This window comes from Alexandromys fortis, unplaced genomic scaffold, assembly GCF_014885135.2.
Source record: "Alexandromys fortis isolate MF-2015 unplaced genomic scaffold, M_Fortis_MF-2015_v1.1 scaffold_187, whole genome shotgun sequence".
NCBI lineage: Eukaryota > Metazoa > Chordata > Mammalia > Rodentia > Cricetidae > Alexandromys > Alexandromys fortis.
This window is the reverse complement of record NW_026068088.1, coordinates 1,384,868-1,407,989: the sequence shown is the minus strand read 5'-3', so window position 1 is coordinate 1,407,989 and position 23,122 is coordinate 1,384,868. Positions and strand designations below refer to the sequence as shown.

The 23,122-nt window shown below is 37.8% G+C and overlaps 1 protein-coding gene and 1 pseudogene across 2 annotated transcripts in view; one reads left to right on the top strand and one right to left on the bottom strand.

The window, feature by feature from the left end:
* Nucleotides 1–1,017: 1,017 nt before the first annotated feature.
* The window catches only part of Zbtb11 (zinc finger and BTB domain containing 11), a 46,095-nt gene continuing 23,990 nt past the window's right edge, over nucleotides 1,018–23,122 (bottom strand). The window contains exons 2-12 of one of the 2 annotated variants that reach the window (XM_050122344.1): nucleotides 21,120–21,355; nucleotides 19,436–19,667; nucleotides 16,252–17,093; nucleotides 15,756–15,932; nucleotides 11,062–11,307; nucleotides 8,583–8,727; nucleotides 7,165–7,282; nucleotides 3,955–4,113; nucleotides 3,669–3,844; nucleotides 2,649–3,162; nucleotides 1,018–1,991 (exon numbers count right to left, since the gene is read on the bottom strand). In XM_050122344.1, the coding sequence (XP_049978301.1) occupies nucleotides 1,910–1,991; nucleotides 2,649–3,162; nucleotides 3,669–3,844; nucleotides 3,955–4,113; nucleotides 7,165–7,282; nucleotides 8,583–8,727; nucleotides 11,062–11,307; nucleotides 15,756–15,932; nucleotides 16,252–17,093; nucleotides 19,436–19,667; nucleotides 21,120–21,355 (2,927 nt within the window). In that variant the 3' untranslated portion in view covers nucleotides 1,018–1,909. Of the gene's footprint in view, nucleotides 3,163–3,668; nucleotides 3,845–3,954; nucleotides 4,114–7,164; nucleotides 7,283–8,582; nucleotides 8,728–11,061; nucleotides 11,308–15,755; nucleotides 15,933–16,251; nucleotides 17,094–19,435; nucleotides 19,668–21,119; nucleotides 21,356–23,122 lie in introns of both variants that reach the window. The other variant, XM_050122345.1, reaches the window with a different exon arrangement.
* LOC126488741 (uncharacterized) lies at nucleotides 3,555–3,627 on the top strand (annotated as a pseudogene).

Here is a 23,122-nt window from a genome sequence, read left to right as displayed (position 1 = left end):
CTCCAAAGTGCTGGGATTAAAGGTGTACGCCACCACCACCCAGCTTTTATTATTTTTATTTATGTGTATGTGTCTATATGGGTTTGTGCATGGGCATTCATGTTCCCAAGCCCCAGGAGACCAGATTGCTCAGATTTCTTGGGAACTGTAGTTACAGGTCAAGAGCTGCCTGACATAGACACCTGGTACTCAGGTCCTTCGCAAGAGAGTATGAGCGCTTAACTGATGGCTTAAGCATCAGCACCTAACCTAATTATAACACACAACCCCTACCCTTCATTTTTTTTTTTTTTTTTTTTTTTTGGAGACAGGGTTTTTCCGTGTAGCCCTGGCTGTCCTGGAACTTACTTGCTCTGTACACTAGGCTAGCCTCAAAGTCAGAGTAACTCAAAGATGGCTTGCGGGTGTGTGTAAAATGCTTACTGTGTAAGCAGAAGGTCCTGGGTTTGGGTTCCCAGAGCACACATAACATCTGGGCATGCTCTTCTGTTGTTATAGGAGTGCTAGCGAGGGGTGAGGCATGAGCATATATGCAGATTCCGGGTCAAGCAGTCTAGTTAAAAACAGCAAGCTCCAGGTTTAGTGACATATTTTCAAGAAAATAAGGTGGAGGGCAAACAAGATGACTCTTTAGTAAAGGCACGTACCACAAAGACTAATGACTTGAGTTCAATCTTTGGGACCCACATGCTGAGAGGAAGAGAACCCATTCCTACAAGCTGTCCTCAGATCTCCACATGTATGCCCTGGCATGTTTGTGCTCACATACATACAGATACATGCAAACACACACACATGCAAACACGCACAAATTTAAAAAGTGTAGGTAAAAAACAAAAAGTAAAGTAGAGAACAATAAAGGAAGGCACCAGATAAGGTTAGCGCCTGGCTTCCACACTTGCACAAATACCTAAGGGCATGTGCATAGACAACACCTACAAAAATAATTTCCTCACCCTTTACAACAACATGTTAAATATACTATCTGATATAGATTGAAATGATGTCAAAGTCAACTCTAAAGCTTTGCTTTTAACAAGATTGAACATCTTTTATTTATATATTTCTGATATACATTAATGATCTTATACATTTAACTAAATCTAACAACAATGGTGAAAACAGAAATAAACGACAATTTCAAATTTTAATTGCATTGAAATACTTTTTCAGTAACTGATGTAAATGACCAGTGAATAGCCTATATGAAGTTGTAGGCTGTATACAGATTCACTTTTAAGACTGATATAGCTATTAAAACAACAACAAATTTGCAAATGCACACATTACATATGCAAGAAAATGCATGCAGGGCTAAACATTTACTCCTTAACCTTAAAGCCATTTTTTTTTTAAGTAAACTGGATTAAGCATCTTAATATTATATATGTACATCAAGGCACATTCATTTCTTGTGCTTTAGGAATGATTTACATATGATCTGTTTATATCTTAATTTTATATTTTAAGAAAGCTTCTAATATCTAAAAGCTTAATTTTAACAATTATAGCTTGAACAATAGTTTTCTAGAGAGAAATGTGGCCGTCTCCCCATAGTTATTTTCAAAATCTGAATCTGACAACTCAGAAAAGTGAGAAATTAAAAAAAAAAATCAAACACATGAATGAATATAATTTAGTTTTAAGATAACTTTTCAAAATATGTCCAGCAATTTGATAGTACCATAATCAACTTTTTTTTGTGTAACACAGTATATTGAGGGGTGAATTGAGAATTTTAAACATTTTGAAATTATCTAACAATTATATAGCATCCATAGTCACTATAGATGAAATTATTCAACGAATTTAAACAAACATGATACAAAAGCTAAAACATACCAAACATAACTTCTTCGATAACTTGTTCGTTCTTCAGCAAAATAATCAGTTTTGATTTTTTTTCCATTTATAGTCCAATGTTATCAAGCAGAAACTTCCCATCAACAGTGTTTAATAACAGTACTCTTTTCTCATGGCCAATTACTTGCCTTGAAGAGATAGTATAGTAAGTAAGGCTTTAATAGACATCTCATGCATTTAAATGGTATTGTAAAATTAGCTTTGCATCTGTGAGTCCCCATACAGATAAATAAATTATGCAAACTTGATTACAACACAGAACTCAAGTGCTTCAAGACAGACTAGATTCTCTGACTTAGAAGCAGTTAAAATAAATAGTAAGTCAAGAATCATAGATCTAAAGCATTTTAAAATATAATATACTTATGCATCTTATGGATATGCTTTATATTAGAATTTTTTAAATCCACAAACAACTAGTTACAGAACCTCTGTATTTTGAGAATAGAACAGAAGAAAAGCTAACCGTGCAGCCTCTTACATTCAAAATATGTAATAAAATAATGTCAAAATATGAAACTGCACATCTTTAAATTTTGTATATTTATAAACATTCATTCATAGAAGGCATACCATGATCAACTACATCCCATCCAACAGATTTCTGTTTTCAGTTTCTTTACAGAAAGTGGACTTTCCTACAGAACTCACTGGCCAGACAAGAAGTTTAGTAATGTCACCAACAGCCCAGTTTCACATATGAAGTCTACATGGGTAGTGACATAACTGTAAACACATGCTCTGTGAGCTCAAGGGGAGTCGTCTCCTGTGGCTGCAGTACTCACTCTGCTTCCGGCATATGTGCCACTTCTACTTCAACAGTCTGAATGGCTTCTGCAACTTCAGACAGCTTCTGTCCTTGCTGTTGTGCCAACACATAGTTAACCACTTGCATAATACTTTGGTCAGAAAGGGTAGATACTGATGGACACTCTTCAGTAGCTGCAACTGCTTCAAGAACTTCCATAGTTTCTCCTGTCACCACCACAGTCTCAAGTTCTTGAGGCCCAGTGCTTTCTTGCTCTTGCATGTCTGCAGTTAAGATGCTGACAGCATGTTCCACTTGAGTTCCTTGGTTATGAAACTGCAGAGTGTCTTTTTCTAGCATAATTTTGCAAGGCACATAGTCTCTGTGGAATTTAGTCATATGTTTACGAAGTGTTCGAGCATCTATGTAGGCTTCGCTACACACAGGACACACATAGGGCCGTTCACCAGTATGTGTTCGGACATGACGTTTCAGTGATCTGGCATCAGCCCAAGCTACTCCACATGTTAAGCACTCAAAGGGCTTAACTCCTATCAAAAAAGAAAGAGAAAAGAGGGTATATGGGATAAGGTTCTAAATTCTAATATATATGAAAATAAATTTGCAAATGTTTTTCAAGTATGTCCACAACCATTTCACTTTTATTACTATAATCTTTTAGTTAGCATCAAATAATTCTCAATGGACTAACCAAGATTTTGCACTATAATTTCTCTAAAAGCATCCTCACATAATAGAAGTTACTTATGAACAACTAAGTTTGCCATGATTTATTTATCCTTTAACTGCAATCTTACAATCCTAGGATAAGAGTCTCCAAATAAGTTTCAAACTCAGCATCACTTCAATCTTTCAAGATACGGGCTTAATCTACAAAGAGAGAAGGTGGCTGGTAAAACACTGACAAATGATGATGCTCCATGTGCTCGCTTTGGCAGCACATGTATTAAAATTGGAAAGATACAGAGAAGATCAGCATGGCCCCTAAAAAAAGAGTGCTCATTGGCCCTCTTCTAGCAGGATAAATATGCATTACCTTCATGGTTGTTCATGTGTCTCCTGTACTCTCTCAGCTGAGTGAATTTTCTCCCACACTGATCACACACCCGTTCCAGGTTTTGCTTTGCTCGTCCTTTCTTCCCATGGGTGGCTTTCTTTACGTGTCTTCTGAATAAAGCTTTCTCATAAAATTCTTTGCCACATATATTACACCTAAAATAGAAACGGCCCAAATTAGTTTTCTCTAAAGTAATAAGGCCATAAGAATCAACTGAAGTGTGTATATTTCTCAATGAGTTTAGATACTTCTCAGACTGACTCACCTGTAAGGTTCAGTGACAGAATGGGACTTGACGTGGGAATACCAATCTTTCTTCCAGCTGTAGCACTTGTCACAATATTGGCACCGAAATGGCTTCACACCAAGATGTTTGTTCATATGTTGGCGCAGATCTCTAGCTTCAAAGAAACTTTTTTCACATCTGTAATAAAGTTTAGTTAACCAATTGGATCATCTTTAAAACAAGTCTCTAAGAGTTCACTATATTAAGTGTTTGAAGCTTCACAAAATTATTCCAAATTTAAAATATCAGAGAGAGAGAGAGAGAGAGAGAGAGATCTATTTTTTCAATCTTGCATCAAGGATGCAAGATTTAAATTCTTTTTAGAATACTCAAAATGCTGGAGAAGGAATCATGCAAGGCTCCCAAGTTACCAAAGTGAGTTTATTGTCCACCTCTCCTTATCCCTCTCTTTGAAACCCCTTCATCCCCTTCCTCTTTTGTCCATGTTAGGAAGGTAGGCTTTATCATTGACACTAGGAACGAAGCAATGATTCAGGCCTAATCAGTAACAGTAACAGCATTCCCTTGGTAGCAGCAATCAGCTTAGGGATGCTAAATGACTTAACTTGATCCAATCAGAGTGAAACTCGGGACTTTTACAGGAACTACCAGAAAAGAATCTTGACAATTTGGAAGTTGAGAGGATGAGAAGCTGAAACCACTGCCAGACTTTGTCCATATGGAGCCTGAGAGAAACCAGATACTAATCAATCTGAATCCAACTTAACCAACCACTCAGACCTCCAGACTTGACTTTTCATTCAAACCAGTTCGGTTGGGTTTTCATTCACAGATAACAACAAAAAAGTATTGATAAAAACACTGTACCTAAGGCCAGGTGCTAGTGGCACATGCCTTTAGTCCCATTATTTCAGGGACAAAGGCAGGCAGACCTCTGTGAGTTCAAGGCCAGCCTGGTCTATATAGCAAGTTTCAGGACAGCCAAGGCAAGACTGTGTCTCAGGCTGGAGAGATGGCTCAAAGGTTAAGTTCACTGACTGTTCTTCCTGAGTTCAATTCCCAGCAACCACATGGTGGAGATCTGATGCCCTCTTCTGGCCTGCAGGTGTACATGCAGGCAAAACACTGTACACATAATAAATAATAAAATATTAAAAAAAGAAAGACTGTGTCTCATAAAACACAAAACAAAACAGAAAGTCCATCGTATATTTTCTGGTATTATTATTATTACTATTATTTTGGTCATTTGTTTTGAAACAGAGTTTCACTCTGTAAACCAAGTATGTTTGAAACATGCAATTTTCCTGCCTCAGTTCAAGTACCAGGATACAGACATGTGCCACCGTGGCCAACTCTATTTCTACTCTAAAATAAGACTAACTGTAGTAAAACTGACAAATTCAGCAGGGTAGGAAACGGCGAACATTAATGTCTTAAATCAATTGGCTAACTTTATTGGGGAGTTTAGGAACTTATCAAAAGTATACATTGCATCCATGTGTGGTAACATATGCCTTTAATTTCAGCATCCCGGAGGCAAGCAGATCTCTTTTGAGTTCCAGGCAAGTCAAGAAGTTACCAAAGGAGTTCCAAGTAAGCCAGAGCTTCACCCAGTAAACCCTGTCCCCAAAAAAGAGTGACTCAGGAAAGCCAGGACTAAATTAGAAAGACCCTATCTCAAAAAACAAACAAAAAACAAAAAACAAAACCTATAATGGCCAGCACATGGTTAATCAAGAACAACAATTACTCTGGCTGGAGAGATGGCTCAGCAGTTAAAACCAATTGCTCTTCAGAGGACTCAGAGATTTGACCCTCAAAACCCACACAGTGGCTCACAATCATCTGTTAACTCCAGTTCCATGAGATTCAACATCTTCTGGCCTCTTCACAAACCGAGCAGTCATGGTGCATATACAAACACAAAGGTAAAAACACTCATACACATACAATAAAAATAAATCTTTACAAAAAGCAATTGCTGCATAACTAAAGTTTTATGGGATTTTAAATTTACCCTAGCTCCGTAGAGCTTAGCAGCAGCCTTGAACACAATAGCCTGCATTCCTAGTACTACAAGGATCTGAAGAACTATGTTTTGTTTTGTTCATGTTTTTAGAGACAGGGTCTTGCTATGTAGTTCGGTTGTCCTAAAACTCACTATGTAGACTAAAGGCTAACCTTGAACTCACAGAGTTTTATCTAAGTCTGCCTCCTGAGTGTTGAGACCAAGGGCATGCATCACTAGGCCTAGTCTAGAACTATGATTACTGGCTAACTCCATGCCTTTTATTTATACTCCAACCCTCCCAAAACTGTATAGTTGGAGTAGAGTTGTTTGTTGAGAGTATTTAAAACCAAATACATTAGCCTGTGTTTCTTAGAGGCAGGAATACATTTTGTAGAAACAAAAATACCAAAAGCATGAGAATGAGATGCTTTGGGGAATAACAACTTTGAGAATTTTCTCTTTTTGGGAAACACAATGCACACACGTTTAAGACTGAAAACATGTGCAAAGGCCCTGTGCTATCACTGGCTGACTTGAATCTGCACAACCTGTGAGGGAGCACTAGGATGGCTGGCAACTGTCAGTCTCAATGCTGAATTCTAGAATTAGTAATCCTATTTGTACAAAACTATGAACGTATTACAAACTCCCTTTAAGGTGAATTTAATTTTTTTTTTTTTTTAGGTGAGTCAAACGTTGTAGATTTAATCTCACTGTGAACTGAAAACATAGTAGCGTTCCTTGCCAGTCATCTGAGAATATGCGAGCTTTTGGTGACCCCAGATGAACCGGAGAGGCCAGGGCACCCGACAGGTGCAGCTGGAGCCTACTCAATGTGACATAAGGTGACTGACTACTTTCCATTTTATGAATTTGACTTCAATTTTGAAGAAGATCATTTTGGAAAGTGAACAGAGAAGAAGAATTGTAAGGAAAGAGAAACAGTTAGTGTTTCAAGGAACCCTACAAAGGAGCATGGATGGTGGTACTGTCTCCACCCCTAGGTAGGACACCTTGGAAAGTCTCTTTCAATCACTTTAAAAAAAAAAAAAAAACTCTTAAAACAAACCAACAGTAAGAGCTAGGTAGACTGATCACTCAGTAAACTGACATTACAGTTAATGTTATCTTTGAATATTTTCTTATAAAAAAAACAATATTCAAAAAAACCCAGGTGAGATAAGTGAAATTAACTTCACATATTAACTACTTACTGAGTACAATGATAGCCTCGAACTTCAGGCTTTGGTTGGTGTTTTTTAAGGTGCTTGCTAAGTCCGGAGCCCCTGTGAAAAGACTTTCCACAAACTGAGCAAAAGTATTTGGATTCTCCTGTGAAAAAATGAAAAGCCATGTTATAAATCTAGTAAGAAGCCCTTTTTTCAACATAATTTGTTACATTTCAGAAGTTAAAATTTTACCAAGAAACTGTCATTTTACAAAAACCTGGGAAAAATTGAATTTTCTATTTCCTTTCAAAACTACAGCACTATCAAGATACTCAACATACTGTGATAGTATTCTGTCACTGATACAAATACTTTGCAGGGAAGAGCTGAGTCACAGCATTTAAAACATTCACAGGAAAGAAAGGAGGAAAGAGGACAGGAGCTCTCAATGCAGAAGCGGTGGGCAGAGTGGTAACAGGAAGTCATTCAAAGGAGGTGTTAGTCTACCTACCAAGCTATTACTGCTCCCTTCATCACTGCCCAGCCTCCTGTGCTTCCCATCCCATGCAGAATGGAATCCTATAGTTAGTTGTGGCAGCTCGGCTCTCCCTGACACAGACTGTTACTGTTATGAACAGGTTGACAGAAACAAAATTGAGACCAGGAATAGAGTCACTGTCATGACTCTAGAAGTTATGGGAGGCATAGTGGTGCACACCTTTAATTCAAGGACTTGAGAGGCTGAGGCAGGAGGATCTCTGAGTTTTAGGCCTGCCTGATCTACAGTTCCAACTCAGGTTCCAGGACAGTAGGATACTAGTACAGGCCACAGTGTAAGAGTGTGCAATGTCTGAATAATTTATGAACTGTAATAGTTATCTAAGTTATCTAAGTTCAGCAGCATCGGCCACCTACACTATTGCTTTACAGAACATCTGAACGTAAGTACATGAGGTTCAGTGACTAAAGCACATGTTGCTAACCCTCCCTTTCAACTTCACTTCCCTTCCTGGAACCCGTATCATGGAGGAAGTTGTCCTCTGACTTCCCCACACATGCCATAGCACCCAACTGCCACACATACATACACATTCATGAACACATACAAAAAATTAAGTAAATTTTTAAAAAAGGGTATTTCTATAAAAATAAAACAATTCAGAAATTGTATTCAAGAAAACTTTAAAATTTTATTACTACCTAAAAGATTACACACATTAACTTATGAGCATCTTAATATAATTACTTCTACTTGGGGGTGAAGAGAAATTTGAGACAAGGCCCAGCTATGTAGACCAGACTAGCCTAGAACTTTTATGAAGCCCACTGAACTCATTATCCTCCTGCCCCATGGTCCCAAGTGCTGGGAATATAATGTTCTGATATAATTATAGTATAACCAATCAACATAATACTAAATTAAAAATATTAAATATAACTATGTCAATAATGTTTACAATTACCTGTGTGAATACTCATATGTTCCTGGAGACTCCGTTTGGTAACAAATGACTTGACACACAGTTCACACTGGAACTGCTTTTGGGACTGATGGAGACTTTGATGTAATTTTAGACCATGCTTATAGATAAAAGTTTTTCCACAGACCTAACACAGAAATATTTGAGACAGCAAAACAAAAAAAGATTTTATTTTTGAAGTGTATAAAAAAATCCCAGTATTAAATAGAAATGTTATAATTAAACTGTGACTTATATTAAAGTTAGCAAAATGACAATGTCAAAGATGAAGCCACAAATACCAAGGATCTTAGCCAGTTGACTCCCTTTCTTATTCAGTACAACTGCCATCTTCCCAAAAGTATACACACAATAGTAGGGAAAAACATTGTGCTATACTTGCCGGCCTAGCAAAATACACCCCTTAAAGAGGCATGAAAGCCCTTCTCATTTCCCAAGACATCACATAAAACAGTTCCTCTTCAACTCTGGATGGAGAATAGGCTATGTTCAATTTCCCCAATCCATCAGGGAAATCTTATTAAAAAACGTAGCAATGTCAATAACTCCGAAAGCTTTCAAGTTCTTAACTGTGTTTATTCCCCATGGTATATACATTTTGAGTAGTGTTACACTGAAGACCAGATGCTAAAACTAACAGTGTTTAAACTTACAAAGAAGCAATTCTTAGAGCTTGACCTCAAAAATAATTGAGATAGTGAAGAAAGAAACAGCGAGTAACAAGAAAAATAAAACAGCCCAGGAGCTGATAAATACTAAATATTGATGAATGGTTCTTATAATGAATTCTATTTTCATGTAGTAAGATGCTTAAACAGACCTGTGGCTAGAGAGATCATAGAGCTGAGAGGAGACCCTTCTACTGCCATATTGTTAAATTAATGTATTTGCTAACTATTCTAAAATAATTATTTTTATTTCTACAATAGATGATCATTACAGAGATCCAAAATAGGTCAAAATGAAGAGAGTAAATGACTGTGAATTTCCCAAGTCCAACTGATATAACTTGGGAAAAAACTCAGAAAGGCGGAGGACTGGATCTGAACATCAAAGGAACATGATGTCTGCTCTAAAATGCTGTCTTGTCCATCTGTCAGGGAAGCTGTGAACTGTCAACAATACAGTTGCATGAACAATATAAGTACCTCCACAATGACATCAACTGACAAGCCAAAAACAGACAGGGGAAATTCCATATGGTCCCACCACTACATGAAGAGCTATGGGGCATCTCAGGAGGCAGAGGCAGGCGGATCTCTGTGAGTTCGAGGCCAGCCTGGTCTATAAGAATAAGTTCCAGGACAGGCTCCAAAGCTACAGAGAAACCCTGTCTCAAAAATAAATAAATAAACATAATAAAAATTTCAGTGTTTAAAAAAAAAAAGAATAGAAAAGCAGGCCCTCCTTGGCTATATAGCCAGCTGAAGGCCGTCCTGGGTTACATAAGACCCTGTTCAAGGGGCTGGAGAGATGGCAGATGGCTCAGTGGTTAAGAGCACTGACTGCTCTTCCAGAGGCCTCAGGTTCAATTCCCAGCACCCACATGGCAGGCAGCTCACAACTATCTGAAGATCCAGTTGCAGGGATCTGACATCTTCACACTAATGCACATAAGAAAAATAAATAAATAAAAAAGAATAAGAAGAGCTATGGGGCTATAGAGGATGGGGTTCAATGGCTGCAAAGAGAAGGAGAATCAGTCTCCTCCAGTTTCCACATGATGTCCAATCCCAAGCGATCCACCCTAGACACATGCATGTATATATGAGCAGACTTAAATGGACCATTCATATGTATGCATATATATGAATGTAACAACAGAGGCACACAAATATGGATGAGGGGTGCACAGAAAGAGTTGGAGACATGAGGGGGGCAGAGTGATACAGACGCAACGCTCATGTATGAAGTTTTAAAAAACTAAAACAAAACTATACTGGTTCCACAACTGTCTGATAATAAAAATAGATTGTCATGTTCATATGTAATGCTATCGGTGTTGCTCAAAACTCTTCCATGTTCCAAACAGCCCAAAGCTGGATAATCACAGTATTCTTTAACCAAGAGTTTTGGCTTTTACTTACCCAAAATCCTCAGCAACAACAAAAAGATAGCTTAGGTAGGACTTTTTCTGAGCAGTATTTGCTTATACCATACATTCTTTTTTACTACAGATAATTTCTACTAAAGGCTAAGGGATGACTGGGGTGATGATTAGGTATTCTCATCCAGTAGGTACTATGGACACCAAAACATTTCAAATAATGACTTCAAGTTAAAGTCTACAAATTAAAGACTACAACAGGTGTTCATATTTAATGTAGACAACGAACCAAAGATAAACTTCCCTAACATTTAACAAGAGTAAAGATGACTTCAGAGAATACATTATCAACCTATGTCATCACTGCAGTTGATTTCCAATCTTCTTTAAATAATGAAATAAATAGGCTCTTACCTGGCATGCATGTGGCTTTACACCTGTGTGCTTTAGCATATGTATTCGAAGAGAGTATAATTTAGGTAATGTCCTTCCACATATAGAACATATAAATTCTCTTTTGGTTCTTCCCTTCTCAGATGATGCTCCTGATGCCTCATTAGATGTGGAATTGGATGAAGATGAAGTAGGTGCATCTTTTCTTGTATGTCGTATAAGGTGTGCTCGCAATGAGGCACTATACTGAAACTGTTTTTTACATAACTAAAAAAGGAAAACAAATGTTCTTCCTATATAAAATGTTAAGTGAAATTTCACATTTCAATTTTCAAATTCTGGTTATAATTATAAATAAACAAATATAGTTTAAAGTTAATATATGTAGTACTGGGAAGATGTCTCATCAGAGGTTTAAGTATTTGCAGCACAGAACCACCTATATACACACAAAAGACAGCCTAGACCATGAGACCCTGTCTTCAAAAAAAAAAAAAATTGAAAAGTACTAGGTACCAGATTATGAAGACAAAAAGGATAAGACTCTGGAGATAACTAAGTATTTTAAGAGGACACAATTAGAATAGGCTTAGAAGCTAGAGAAATGCCTCAGAGGTTAAGAGCACTGGCTGCTCTTCCAAAAGTCCTGAGTTCAATTCCCAGAAACCACATGGTGGCTCACAAGCATCTATAATGAGATCTGGTATCCTCTTCTGGCCTGCAGGTATACATGCGGGCAGAACACTGGATATATAATAAGTAAATAAATCTTAGAGTAGGCTTGAGTTGCATCTTAAAGGAATAGTAGATAAGAGTTTGTTTGTTTGTTTGTTTTGTTTTTGTTTTTCGAGACAGGGTTTCTCTGTGGCTTTGGAGCCTGTCCTAGAACTAGCTCTTGTAGACCAGGCTGGTCTCGAACTCAGAGATCTGCCAGCCTCTGCCTCCCAAGTGCTGGGATTAAAGGCGTGTGCCCCCACTGCCCAGCACGTAGATAGAGTTTGTTATGTTACTTGGGATAGAGGGTTTGTCTGATCTGTTTTAGGGCCTGGGTTTGAATCCTGGTACAACTACCAAGAGACTATATAAGAACACACACAAAAAGTATTTTCTATATATCAATAACAAGAGTTTTAGGTGGAAATGAAATAGGGACTAGGAAAAGTAGAAAAGTATGATAGTCTTCAGATTTTATCTTATAGTGATTGGGGTTCAGGAAAGCTCTTATGTCTCATAAATTGAAAATATATATGATCACCATATTAAAATTTTTATTTAAAAAACCTAGTAGAATGCATATAAAAGTTGATTCTCTCCACCCTACATGTTATTGATTCCCATCATCCCACTTTAATAATATAGCTATGTCACATTAGTTCATATACGACCAGTTTTGTTTGAGACAGGTTTTCCTCTGTAGCCCAGTCTGCCTAGAACTTACCTTGAAGTCTAGGCTGGCCTTAAAATCCTCACTCTCCTGCCTCAGCCTTGGAATGCTGAGATTATAGAGCCACTGTACTTGGTTATTGGTTATGAACACTATCAAACATGAGCTATGTGATATAATTTGATCCTTTCACTTTTTATTTTCTATTTTGCTAATGTCTCTTTATATGTACCAACTGATCACTAAAAGTCTTCCCTGCTCTAGTTTTGAACACTGTTCCTTGTCTTCTAATTTTAATTCTTGTCCTTCTGAATTTCACTCCGCTCATCCATGCCACATACAAACTTCAGAACTTCTTGTTATCCAGTATTCTAGGCAAAAGCTTCTTCTGCAAGTCTTTAAAAAGACAAGGTCTCTCTCTCTCTCTCTCTCTCTCTCTCTCTCTCTCTCTCTCTACTCTTTGTAGCCCTGACTTGTCTCAAATTCACAGAAACCCATCTGCTGCTGTTTCTAAATACTGGGATCTAAGGTGTGTGCCAGCATGCCTTGCTCTAGAGTTCAGCTTTTTAAGATGAAAACAACTGGCTTCTCCCTCCCTTCTTCCTATCCATACTCTAAAACATTACTTAAAAATTTCAAAACAGTCTAATCTCTCCATTTATTCCCACTCCTATTTCTATTCAATTGTACATACCAACTTTTCTGAGGTATTTGTTACTATCTAGGTGTTCTTCCATTTATAGTGGGGTCACATCATAATAAATCCATCATAAAGTTAAGTCTTCAAGTTAGATCATTGTTGGATACCAAATTTTACTTAAAAGCTGCTGTTTTCCTCAATGTGCTTTTGTCCCTTGGTATGCATCTGACACTGTCTTGATTGCTTTTCCCGTTGCTGTGACAAAATACAGGACAAAAATGACTTAAGGGAAAGTGCTGAGCTGCCTTTCTTCAGAGCTCTGCTTCCTGACTGTGTACTTCATGTGACCATACCCTTACTTCAAGCTCCTGCAGCCTTGATCCCCCTACTGGATGGATGCAGCTCTTCAATTGTGAGCCAGAATAAAGCCTTTTCCCTTCGATTCCAGGTGATAAAGAGCATTTTATCACCTGGGTGGTAGTACTGCACTGGGAGACAGAGGCAAGCAGATCTGGTCTACAAAGCAAGTTCCAGGAGGACAGCCAGAACTATTACACAAACAAATGCTATCTCAAATCAATCAATCAATCAAAGTTCTAAGGAACGATGAAAAGATCTGTACATATTTAGCATAAAAATCCTATGTTTTTCTTAATTTTTATATTTATGTTAAGAAGGATTTCTGTCTACATGTATGCATGAACATCACATACATACCTGGTGCCTGCAGAATCAGAAGAGTAAGATCCCCTTACTCTTATGAATGGTTGTGGGTGATGGGAACCAAACCTGAGTCCTCTACCGGAGCAACAAGTGCTCAAGGGCTGAACCATCTCTCTAGCGCTGCAGTAGATATTTTTAACATTGAATCTGAGGGAATAGAATCTATCAATATGGAAGGCTTGATTGTATCTGGTTGTTTAATAAATGCAGTTTCTTTTTTATATAATCACATTTTGTGGACTTCATTCTTTTTTGAGACAGGTTCTCATTTATATAATTAAGGCTTTCCTTGAACTCACAATCATCCTACCTCTGCCTCCCATATTGTACACTATCACTCCTCCTTGCTTGTAACAGGTTTTATTATTTTTTATTATCAAGAACTTGAATTCCTCAACCTTTCTTGAAATCTTTTATCCTAAGATCTGTATATTTCTTTGTATTTCACAGTAAGACATTTAAAAAACTAACTGGGTAGAAAACAAAACAAAAACCAACTAACTGTGTGACAGTATATGCCTAGCATGTGCCTAGTATATGCCTAGCATGTGCCTAGTATATGCCTAGCATGTGCAAGACCCAATAGACACCAATACCAAGACCTCAGCACCAATAGACACCAGAAGGAGAGGAAGAGACACTGACATGGAGGCAGTAGTTTCTGATATCAACCCAAGGCTCTGGCCAAAAATGTCACTAGGTCTTTTGTTACTGACCTGTAGACTTCTCTGTTTGCAGAGAAAACAATTTAAGATTGGTTAACGGTTTGCATCCTAACTTCATGGGACTTGAGTAAGGAAAGAATTTGAAAGGTTTCAGTTTTTGGTTTGGATAGACATCTACCCTCAGTGTACACTGTTCTCTCAAGGACAATTATGATTTCCCCCACCCCTCAAAGAGAAGGGAAAAATCCCTGGCCAAAGAGTGGTAATGTAATTGTTCTTACTCTCAAATATCAATTCTTGGGACTTGTTGTTCTATAATAAAAATGTGATTTAATCTCAACTTTCTCTATTACCAATCTAGTTTAAAATCACTTTATACAATTACTAGTAGAAAGAATTTAGTTGTCTAGGTCTCTTCTTCTGTTACCTTTCCTTTTAATGTCTTTTTTTTTAAGACTGATTAATTTTTATGTGTTTTGTTTTGCCTACGTGTATGTATGTGCATGAAACATGTGCCTATGGATGGTTGTGAGCCAGTATGAGTTGCTGGGAACCACTACTAGGGCCTCTGAAAGAATAACTGATGGAGGAAGGTAATTGGTTAATTATAATAAACCAACTGCTTGGCCTCATAGCTTAAAACATAGATGGGAGGAGTAAACAGAATAGAATTCTGGGCGAAAGAGGAAGCTCTCTGGAGCAGAGACGCCAGGCTCCGCTCTCCCAGGCAGGTCCAACCCAGGATGGACGGAGGCTAGAATCTTCCCGGTAAGCGCACCTTGGGGTGCTTACAAACATCATTAGAAATGGGCTAGTCCAGGTGCAAGAATTAGCCTATAAGGGCTAGAGTTCATGGGTTAAGCAGTCTTTAAATGAATACAGTTTGTGGGTTGTTATTTCGGGCATGAGCTAGCCAGGCGGCTGAGATGCTGGGGACGCAGCCCCGCTGCTCCATATTTCAACAAATAACAAATGTTTTTAACTGTTGAGCCATCTCTCTAGGCCCAAGTTTACTGTTTGTAAAGACAAACTTTCACTGTCCTTTTCCTAAGGAAGCAAAGTTGGAAGAGTATTCAGGTGGGGCATATAAATAACATGAATCAGAATCTTTTAGCAATATAAGAAAGGGTTGGGAGTGTGGTTGTGCATGTACTTGAAAGCCTGAATTAGGAGAATTGCCTGGGCTTCAGTATAAGACTTCATATTTTATTTTTAAAAATGTAGTAGAATAACAGAGCTATCAGTAAGATGAATTCCATTTACAAATGTAGGATCATTTTCAGTTAGCTTTCCAGGTACTTACCGGACATTTGTAATCTCTAGCTCTTTCATGTTTCAATGTATGCATTATAAAGGCATATCGTCTTTGAAAAACCATTCCACATTCCCCACATTTATGAGAAGTTTCTTCAGTGTTCTCCTTAGCATCCCTCTTGGGCTGTTTCATCTTTTTCCCTCTTTGAACTAATTTTTGGGCCACCTAAGCAGACAGAAAACACAATCTAAGAAAATGCACTTATTATCTCCTGTTTTGAGGCATGCTCTTGCTAGTAGCCCAGGCTGGCCTGGTATTATGTAGCCTAGATTGGCCTCAAACTCACAGAAATCCTTTTGCCTCACATGCAACACCATATGCAGCTTCAGTACCATTTTTAAAGTCATGGGTCATGTTATATATTTGTAATACAATACTTCAAGCACACTCCCCTCCCATACCATTTTTATTGTAGGCATTAAGTTAATTACTAGAATTCTCTCAAGCTAGAGTGACACAAAAACCAATCTATTTTGTATCATACCTGTTGAACTGCCGATTTAGAAATGGCTTTCCGCTTCTGTAACTTTTTCTCCATGCCCTTGTGTAACCGGATGTAGCCCCCTTCATTAACAGATCGCTGCCTAAGCCTACTTCTGTAAGTATCATCATCTGGGCCTGAGTCTGTCTTTTCTGTGGTGTCAATTAGCGTTTCCTGATCTTTTAAAGGTTGGTCAGGGCTCTGACTATGATCTGAGAAGTCTTTGGCACTGATGTCCTCAGGCAAGATGTCATTTACTATATCACTGTCCTCTTGAGAAATATTGATTATATTCTCTTTTGAAACTTTAGGATGAACATCAGTAACTGGGCCATCTTCTCTGATGACTGCAGTCTCTGTCTCTGGTTGGTTGGTAGTTGTTGCTAAGCTAGCAGTTTCCATTTCAGTATGGGGATCAGTTATACATTCCATGGGGGACACAGTAGCTTCAGCCTCTGGGGAAACCTGAGGCGCAGGCTGCTGGCCTGGCTCCCCATTCTGTTCTGTTTCTGGTAATTCTCCATTTACCAGTAGTACAATCTCACAATGCCCGAGTTCACTCGACAAAGTTGTGGTTGCTTCATTCCTAATCACAGGTGGTGCTGTAGTTCCGTTGTGCGCTGGTAAGTCCTGAGTAGATGCAACTGTCTGTACTTCACCTTTCTTATACACTGTCAGTTGCTTTTCTTCCATTAGTTTATGTACACTTTCACAAATTTCTAAAACTTCTGACATAAAAAGATGGCGAGCTAAGATAGCTACATCAGCCATGCTACAAAAGTCAAAACTAAGTACAGAGGTATAGGCAAATTCCAGCAAAGGAAGGAAGCTTGCTTTACAAAAACCTGTATGAAACACGAAAAAAGCAAGAAAAAGTCAATCACCACAAAACGACTTTCTAAGAATAGCACAGATTTGTTACAAAGAAAGAATATAGTGAAAAGCCAACTGTTACCATTATTCTACACTTAGTTACCACTGGATTTTCTCTCATTTCTGGTTGCTGTTAAACAACCCTGACTAACTCACATCCATGAGCTGAGTCTCTACACCACTGTAAAGTAGAAAATAACAGATTTACTACCTCAAGAGCGGTTATAAGGCAGCCATTTTCAAACTGTACTCCTTAAAACCCTGGGGGTTCCTCACTTTCCTTCAAGAAACAGTTGCTGGAGAATAGAGGGTAAAAAAGGGGAGGGGATAGGAAAATGAATAGACAGGGACCAACCAACCTGTCCCGTTACCTCTCTTCACATGTTAAAGATAGTTATATTTTCTAATCATAGTTGAACATATAAAATTTAACTGTACAAAGTATTCTACATGCGCACATTAAAAACAAAGATTTGGAGCCAGTGAGATGACTCACTGGTAAAGGCTCCTGCTAACTTGAGGTCATTCCCTAGAACCTACTCAGTGAAGGATAACCAATTTCCACAAGTTGTCTTCAGACTTTGACAACTGGCATAAAAGTGCCCCCACACCTACACCCATACTAAGTAAATGTATTTTAAAAACAACCACCTAATTTTGAGCCCAGGGATGTAGATGTAGCTCAGTTGCTAGTAGAATTCTTGATTAGCAGGAAGAAGTGGGTTTGACCTTCTTAACATGTAAAACCAGGTATGGTGTATCCCTATCCCTGTAATTCTAGCATTCAAAAATTGGAGCAAAGAAGATCAAAGTTCAAAGTCATAGCTTGGGCTACATAAGGTTTAAGGCCATTCTGGGATACATAAAACCTTATCTTCAATTTAAAGCAAGGGTTACTAAATATTTTCTGCAATTTATCAAGTAATAAATACTGCAGGTCATAAGGTATCTGTCATAACCACTCTGCTTTGACATTATAGCTGAAAAGAAGATTCAATGGGTAGAGATGCCCAACTTTCATTACAAAAATAGAAAGAAAAATAGATACTGGGCTACAGTTTGCTTATCGTAGATTCCAAGAATAAAATAATTATATCATAATCATTAGTTAATACTATGAAGTATTGGATTGTTATTTTTGTAACAGGGTAAGTTCAATTTGCTTTTCAGTGCTTTACTCTCAGTGGTAATCTTTAATTCATATATATATGAATATATAATATATATAGCTAAAATGTAAGAAAAAACCACTATACAGTGATGACTGTAATACTATTTTCACAAACAGATGGTGATGAAGTTGTATAAGAGTACAAGTAAGGGCTAGAGAGATGGCTCAGTGGTTAAGAGCATTGCCTGTTCTTCCAAAGGTCCTGAGTTCAATTCCAGACTTTTTCTTACCATTTGTAAGCTGTCTCTTCACTGTTTTTTTCCCTTTGCTTTTCAATTTCAAGAAATTTCATTCATCAATTCTTTCAAAAAGTCCTTGCCTATGTCTGTATCTTGGAAGTATTTCCCCAGTAGTTCAAGTTTCAAGTCTTACATTAAGATCTTTGACCCACTTTTTAATTATTTTGGTAAAAGAAATGTATTTAGTGTCATTCTCCTTGAATAAATCCAGTTTGCTCAACACTATGTTAAAGTAGCGTTTTTTACCCAATGTCTATTTGTCAAAGTAAAGTCCTAACTATATGGGTTCATTGCTAGGCCCCTTTACTGTATTCCATTGTCCCAAAAGTCGTTTTATGCCAGAACCATGTTTTCTTGTCACTTTGGCTCTGTACTATAACCTAGTATGGGATTTCCAGCTGAGATCCGAAGATATATTTGTCTACACCTGGTCCCTTAATGTATTCAATTTACAATAATACTGTTAGAGGATCTTTCTTTCTTTCTTTCCTTCCTTCCTTCCTTCCTTCCTTCCTTCCTTCCTTTCTTTCTTTCTTTTTTTAATTTTTGAGACAGGGTTTCTCCATAGCTTTTGGTTCCTGTCCTAGAACTAGCTCTTGTAGACCAGGCTGGCCTCGAACTCACAGAGATCCGCCTGCCTCTGCCTCCTGAGTGCTGGGATTAAAGGCGTGGGCCTTGTTTTGTTTTGTTTTGAAGGCAGGGTCTTACTATGTAGCTCTGGCTGTCCTGAAACTACGTAGACCAAGCTGACATTAAACCCATGGAGATCTGCCTGCCTCTGCCCCCCAAGTGCTAGGATTAAAAGCACGTGTCCTGGGTCTGAACTTTTTTTATCTGGAAGATACATGTTTCCCTTCGAGAATATGCTTGTTAATAAATAGCAAGGGTATTACAAAAATCTTACCAGAAAGATCCACGACCGCCTCATGACTAGAAACAGCTCCCTTCTCAATAAAAAGATCTCGAAAATATTCACTATTTGCTGACAGAACAGACTTATGAGCTTTGTACTCTTCACCTTCAATTAACAATGTAACATCACAGAATTGGTTGGAAAGCCTCTGTTCATTCAGCTGTTTCAAAACTGCCTGGCAATGTTTTGGAGAAGAACGTTTTACCACTCCTTTGGTGTCAACCTGTCAAAACATGTTTGAGGTCAAGAAATGTATTTTATTTAAAACAAAACAAAAAAAAAAGGAAAAAGAAAAAAAAAGAGAAATGTATTATATATACCCTTAACAAAAATCCATTATTTTTTAACAGGCAAACAATTTGTTATCTATAATCTTAAGTAAATTACATTACTATTTTCTGTGTTCTAAAAGACTGGATCTCTCTATGTAGTTTTTGGCTAACTTAGAACTCACTAAGTAGACCAGTTTTGCCTAGAACTCAGAGCTCCTCCTGCTTCTGCCTTCCAAGTGCTGGATTAAAGGTGTGCACCACCATACTCAGCCATGCTGTTTTACTTGATCCTAGCAAAAAACTATCCTACTTTTTGATGCCTCTTCTTTTTGGGCAAAAAGGTTATGATGTATGTATGACACTAATTTAGTAGTCTAAAACAAAACATATGAACAAATCAGCAAACACAACCAAAAGCCTAGCCACGAATTAAAGTATGGTGGCACACACCTTTAATTCTGGGATTCAGAAGCAGGAGGATTTCTGTTTAGTTCTTGATCATCCTGTTTTGCACAGAAAGTTTGAGGACTGCCAAAGATACAATAAAGAGACCCTGTCTCAAAAAGTACAACAAAAACCTAGCAAGGAAAACAGAGATGTAACTCAGATGATAGAGTGTTCCCTAACATGTATGAAGGCCTAGGTTTGATCCCAGCACCTCATAAACCACCATCTGTGGAACAGGACTGTAATACCTAAAGGCAGACAGGATTCACAACTTCAAGGTCATCCTCACCTATGTAACTATTTCAAGGCCAGCCTTGACTACAATGAAACCCTGTCTCAGAAACATCCAACAAGCAGAAGTCCCCGTTAATTTGCTATGCAACCCACAGCCTAATTCAGAAAAATATTCCATAAACTTGTGCCAGTGCATCATTACAAAAGAGGGGAGGAGTTAAAATCAGGATACTAATTAAGAACAAATAGGATACTATATTAATGGTGAAGAATTATGTTCAATGAAGATTAACAACTAGTATACACTTAGCTCATACAACATAGTAAGCAATCAACATATCTTAAATATGCTTTACTTTGGAGCAGTGGTTATCAATCTGTGAGTCTCAACCCCCTTGGGGGTCAAAAACCCTTTGAGAGTGGTCACATATCAGATATCCCGCAGATCCGATATTTACATTACCATTTATAACAGTAGCAAAATTACAGTTATGAAGTAGCAACAAACGATTGTTTGTTTATTGTTTTTAATTGTTGGGAGTCGCCACAATATGAGGAAGCATATTAAAGGGTTGCAGCATTAGAAGGTTGAGAACTGCTACTTTAGACAAATACAACCCCTTCAGTTTCAGCACTCAGAGCCTAACAATGTTACTGACTTGGCAAAACGAACAACCACAAAAAACCTTTAAGACTGAAAGTTGGACAGAAAGCACACTTACAAATACAAGTTCATGTTTAGATACTGGTTTCTTTTTTGAAGACTTGGAGGCTGTGGTTGGAGGTGAAGTGAAGTTGCTCAGGTCATCTTCTGATTCATTACTTTCTTCTCCAGATTCAAGGTCCAACCCCAATTCTTCCAACATTTCTGAAGCATCTGATATTGGACGGGAGCGATCAAGCTTCTCCTGACATTTGCTACACTGTTTTATGTAATCTTTAACTTGTTTTAATATGCCTTCAGTCCAAAAACAAAAAACAAAATTAACATCAAATTTAAGTGTTCCTACTTGACAGTTGAAGCATTTTATTCATACACTAATTTATGTTCAGATGCATATGCAAGCACACTCACACCCATGAAGAATGCAGAGTGAATTCTTCAGAATGTGAGATATATTATCTCAAAAATGTAAGTATATGAATTGTGGTTTGTTTCCCCATTGAGACAGACTTTTTTTTTACTTATTATCAAGTATTCAATTTCACCTAGCACACGACGATTATATATCCCTGCCCATTTCTTTGTGGATTACAAGGCATCCATGCAATCAAATAGTTGTATTTTGTATAATGATGTTTGTGACAGCTATGGACCAAATATATGACAATGATACTATAATATAGCTCATACCATCTAAGTTCATCAAAGTACATTCTATATTCACAAAACCTCAAAATCACCTAATACAGTCCTCCGTACCTACAATATATCCCTGTTGTTAAATACATGAAGCCAATACTCACCTGTCTTGACCTATACAAATAGCTAATATGGCTCAAGCCATAATGAGAAACATTTTTTCCAAATTATTTTAAAAATCCCCAATATACCTCATGCAGAAATAAATATATTGGGCTAGAGAGATAGTTCAGCAGTTAAGTGGACCTGAGTTCAGTTCCCAATGGGTCAGATAGCTTACAACTGCCTGTAACACCAACTCTAGTGGACCCCTCTTCTGGCATCTGTTGGCACTCACACATGGCACACAAGTACGTACATATGTACGTATGTACGTACGTACACACGCATGAACACACACACAAAATCAGGTCTTCTTTTAAAAAAATTTGTTTTTGACTTTAAGCCTCTCAGACACTAGCATACAACTCTGTTGGTCTTTAAGTCTATGCCTTTGCAAATGTTTTTTGAATAGTTATACTAAACCTTAATCATTTGTGTGTATTTGTGTGTGTGTGTGTGTGTGTGTGTGTGTGTATATTAATCTGTCTAGTACTGCTTTATAACAGAGCATCAACGATTAGGTCATTTGTAACGAGAATTTATTTGGTCAGTTCCTGAAGCTGGAAATCCAAGACTAAGGCCCACATATGAAGGCTGGCCTGCTACTTCATAACAGCAGAAGATGTGTGGCAATAAGCAGCTAGAGAGGCTGACTCCTGTGTCATTCCAAATCTACTCTCCACAATGAACCTACTCTTGTTATGATATTGCTTTAACAAGATTGCATAGATGAGGTTGGAGAGATGTCTCAGAGGCTAAGAGCACTGGTTGTTCTTCCAGAGGTTCTGAGTTCAACTGCCAGCGACCACATGGTGGCTCACAATCATCTATAATGAGATCTGGTGCCCTCTTCTAGAACTCAGGTATATATGCTGGCAGCATTATATACATAATAAACAAATAAATCTTTAAAAGAAGCCAATAGTTATGGAATGGTCAGAGATTCATAATTAAGTGTTTTGTGAGAGACACTGGCAAAAGGGAAGGCGAGGCAAGATATAATCAAAATAAAATAAAAATAAAGAAAAATTAATTTAAAGTGGGGTGTGAAGGAATGGCTCAGTAGTTAAGAGCACTTACTCAATAGTTAAGAGTTCTTGTAGAGGACCCACGATTGGTTCCCAGTACCCACATGGGAACTGTAACACGACCATCTGTAACAGGATTCATGCCCTCTTCTGACCTCTGTATCAAATATGCATATACATAACATGCAGACAAAATACTCATACACCTAAATAAATCTTAGGGAAAAAAAAA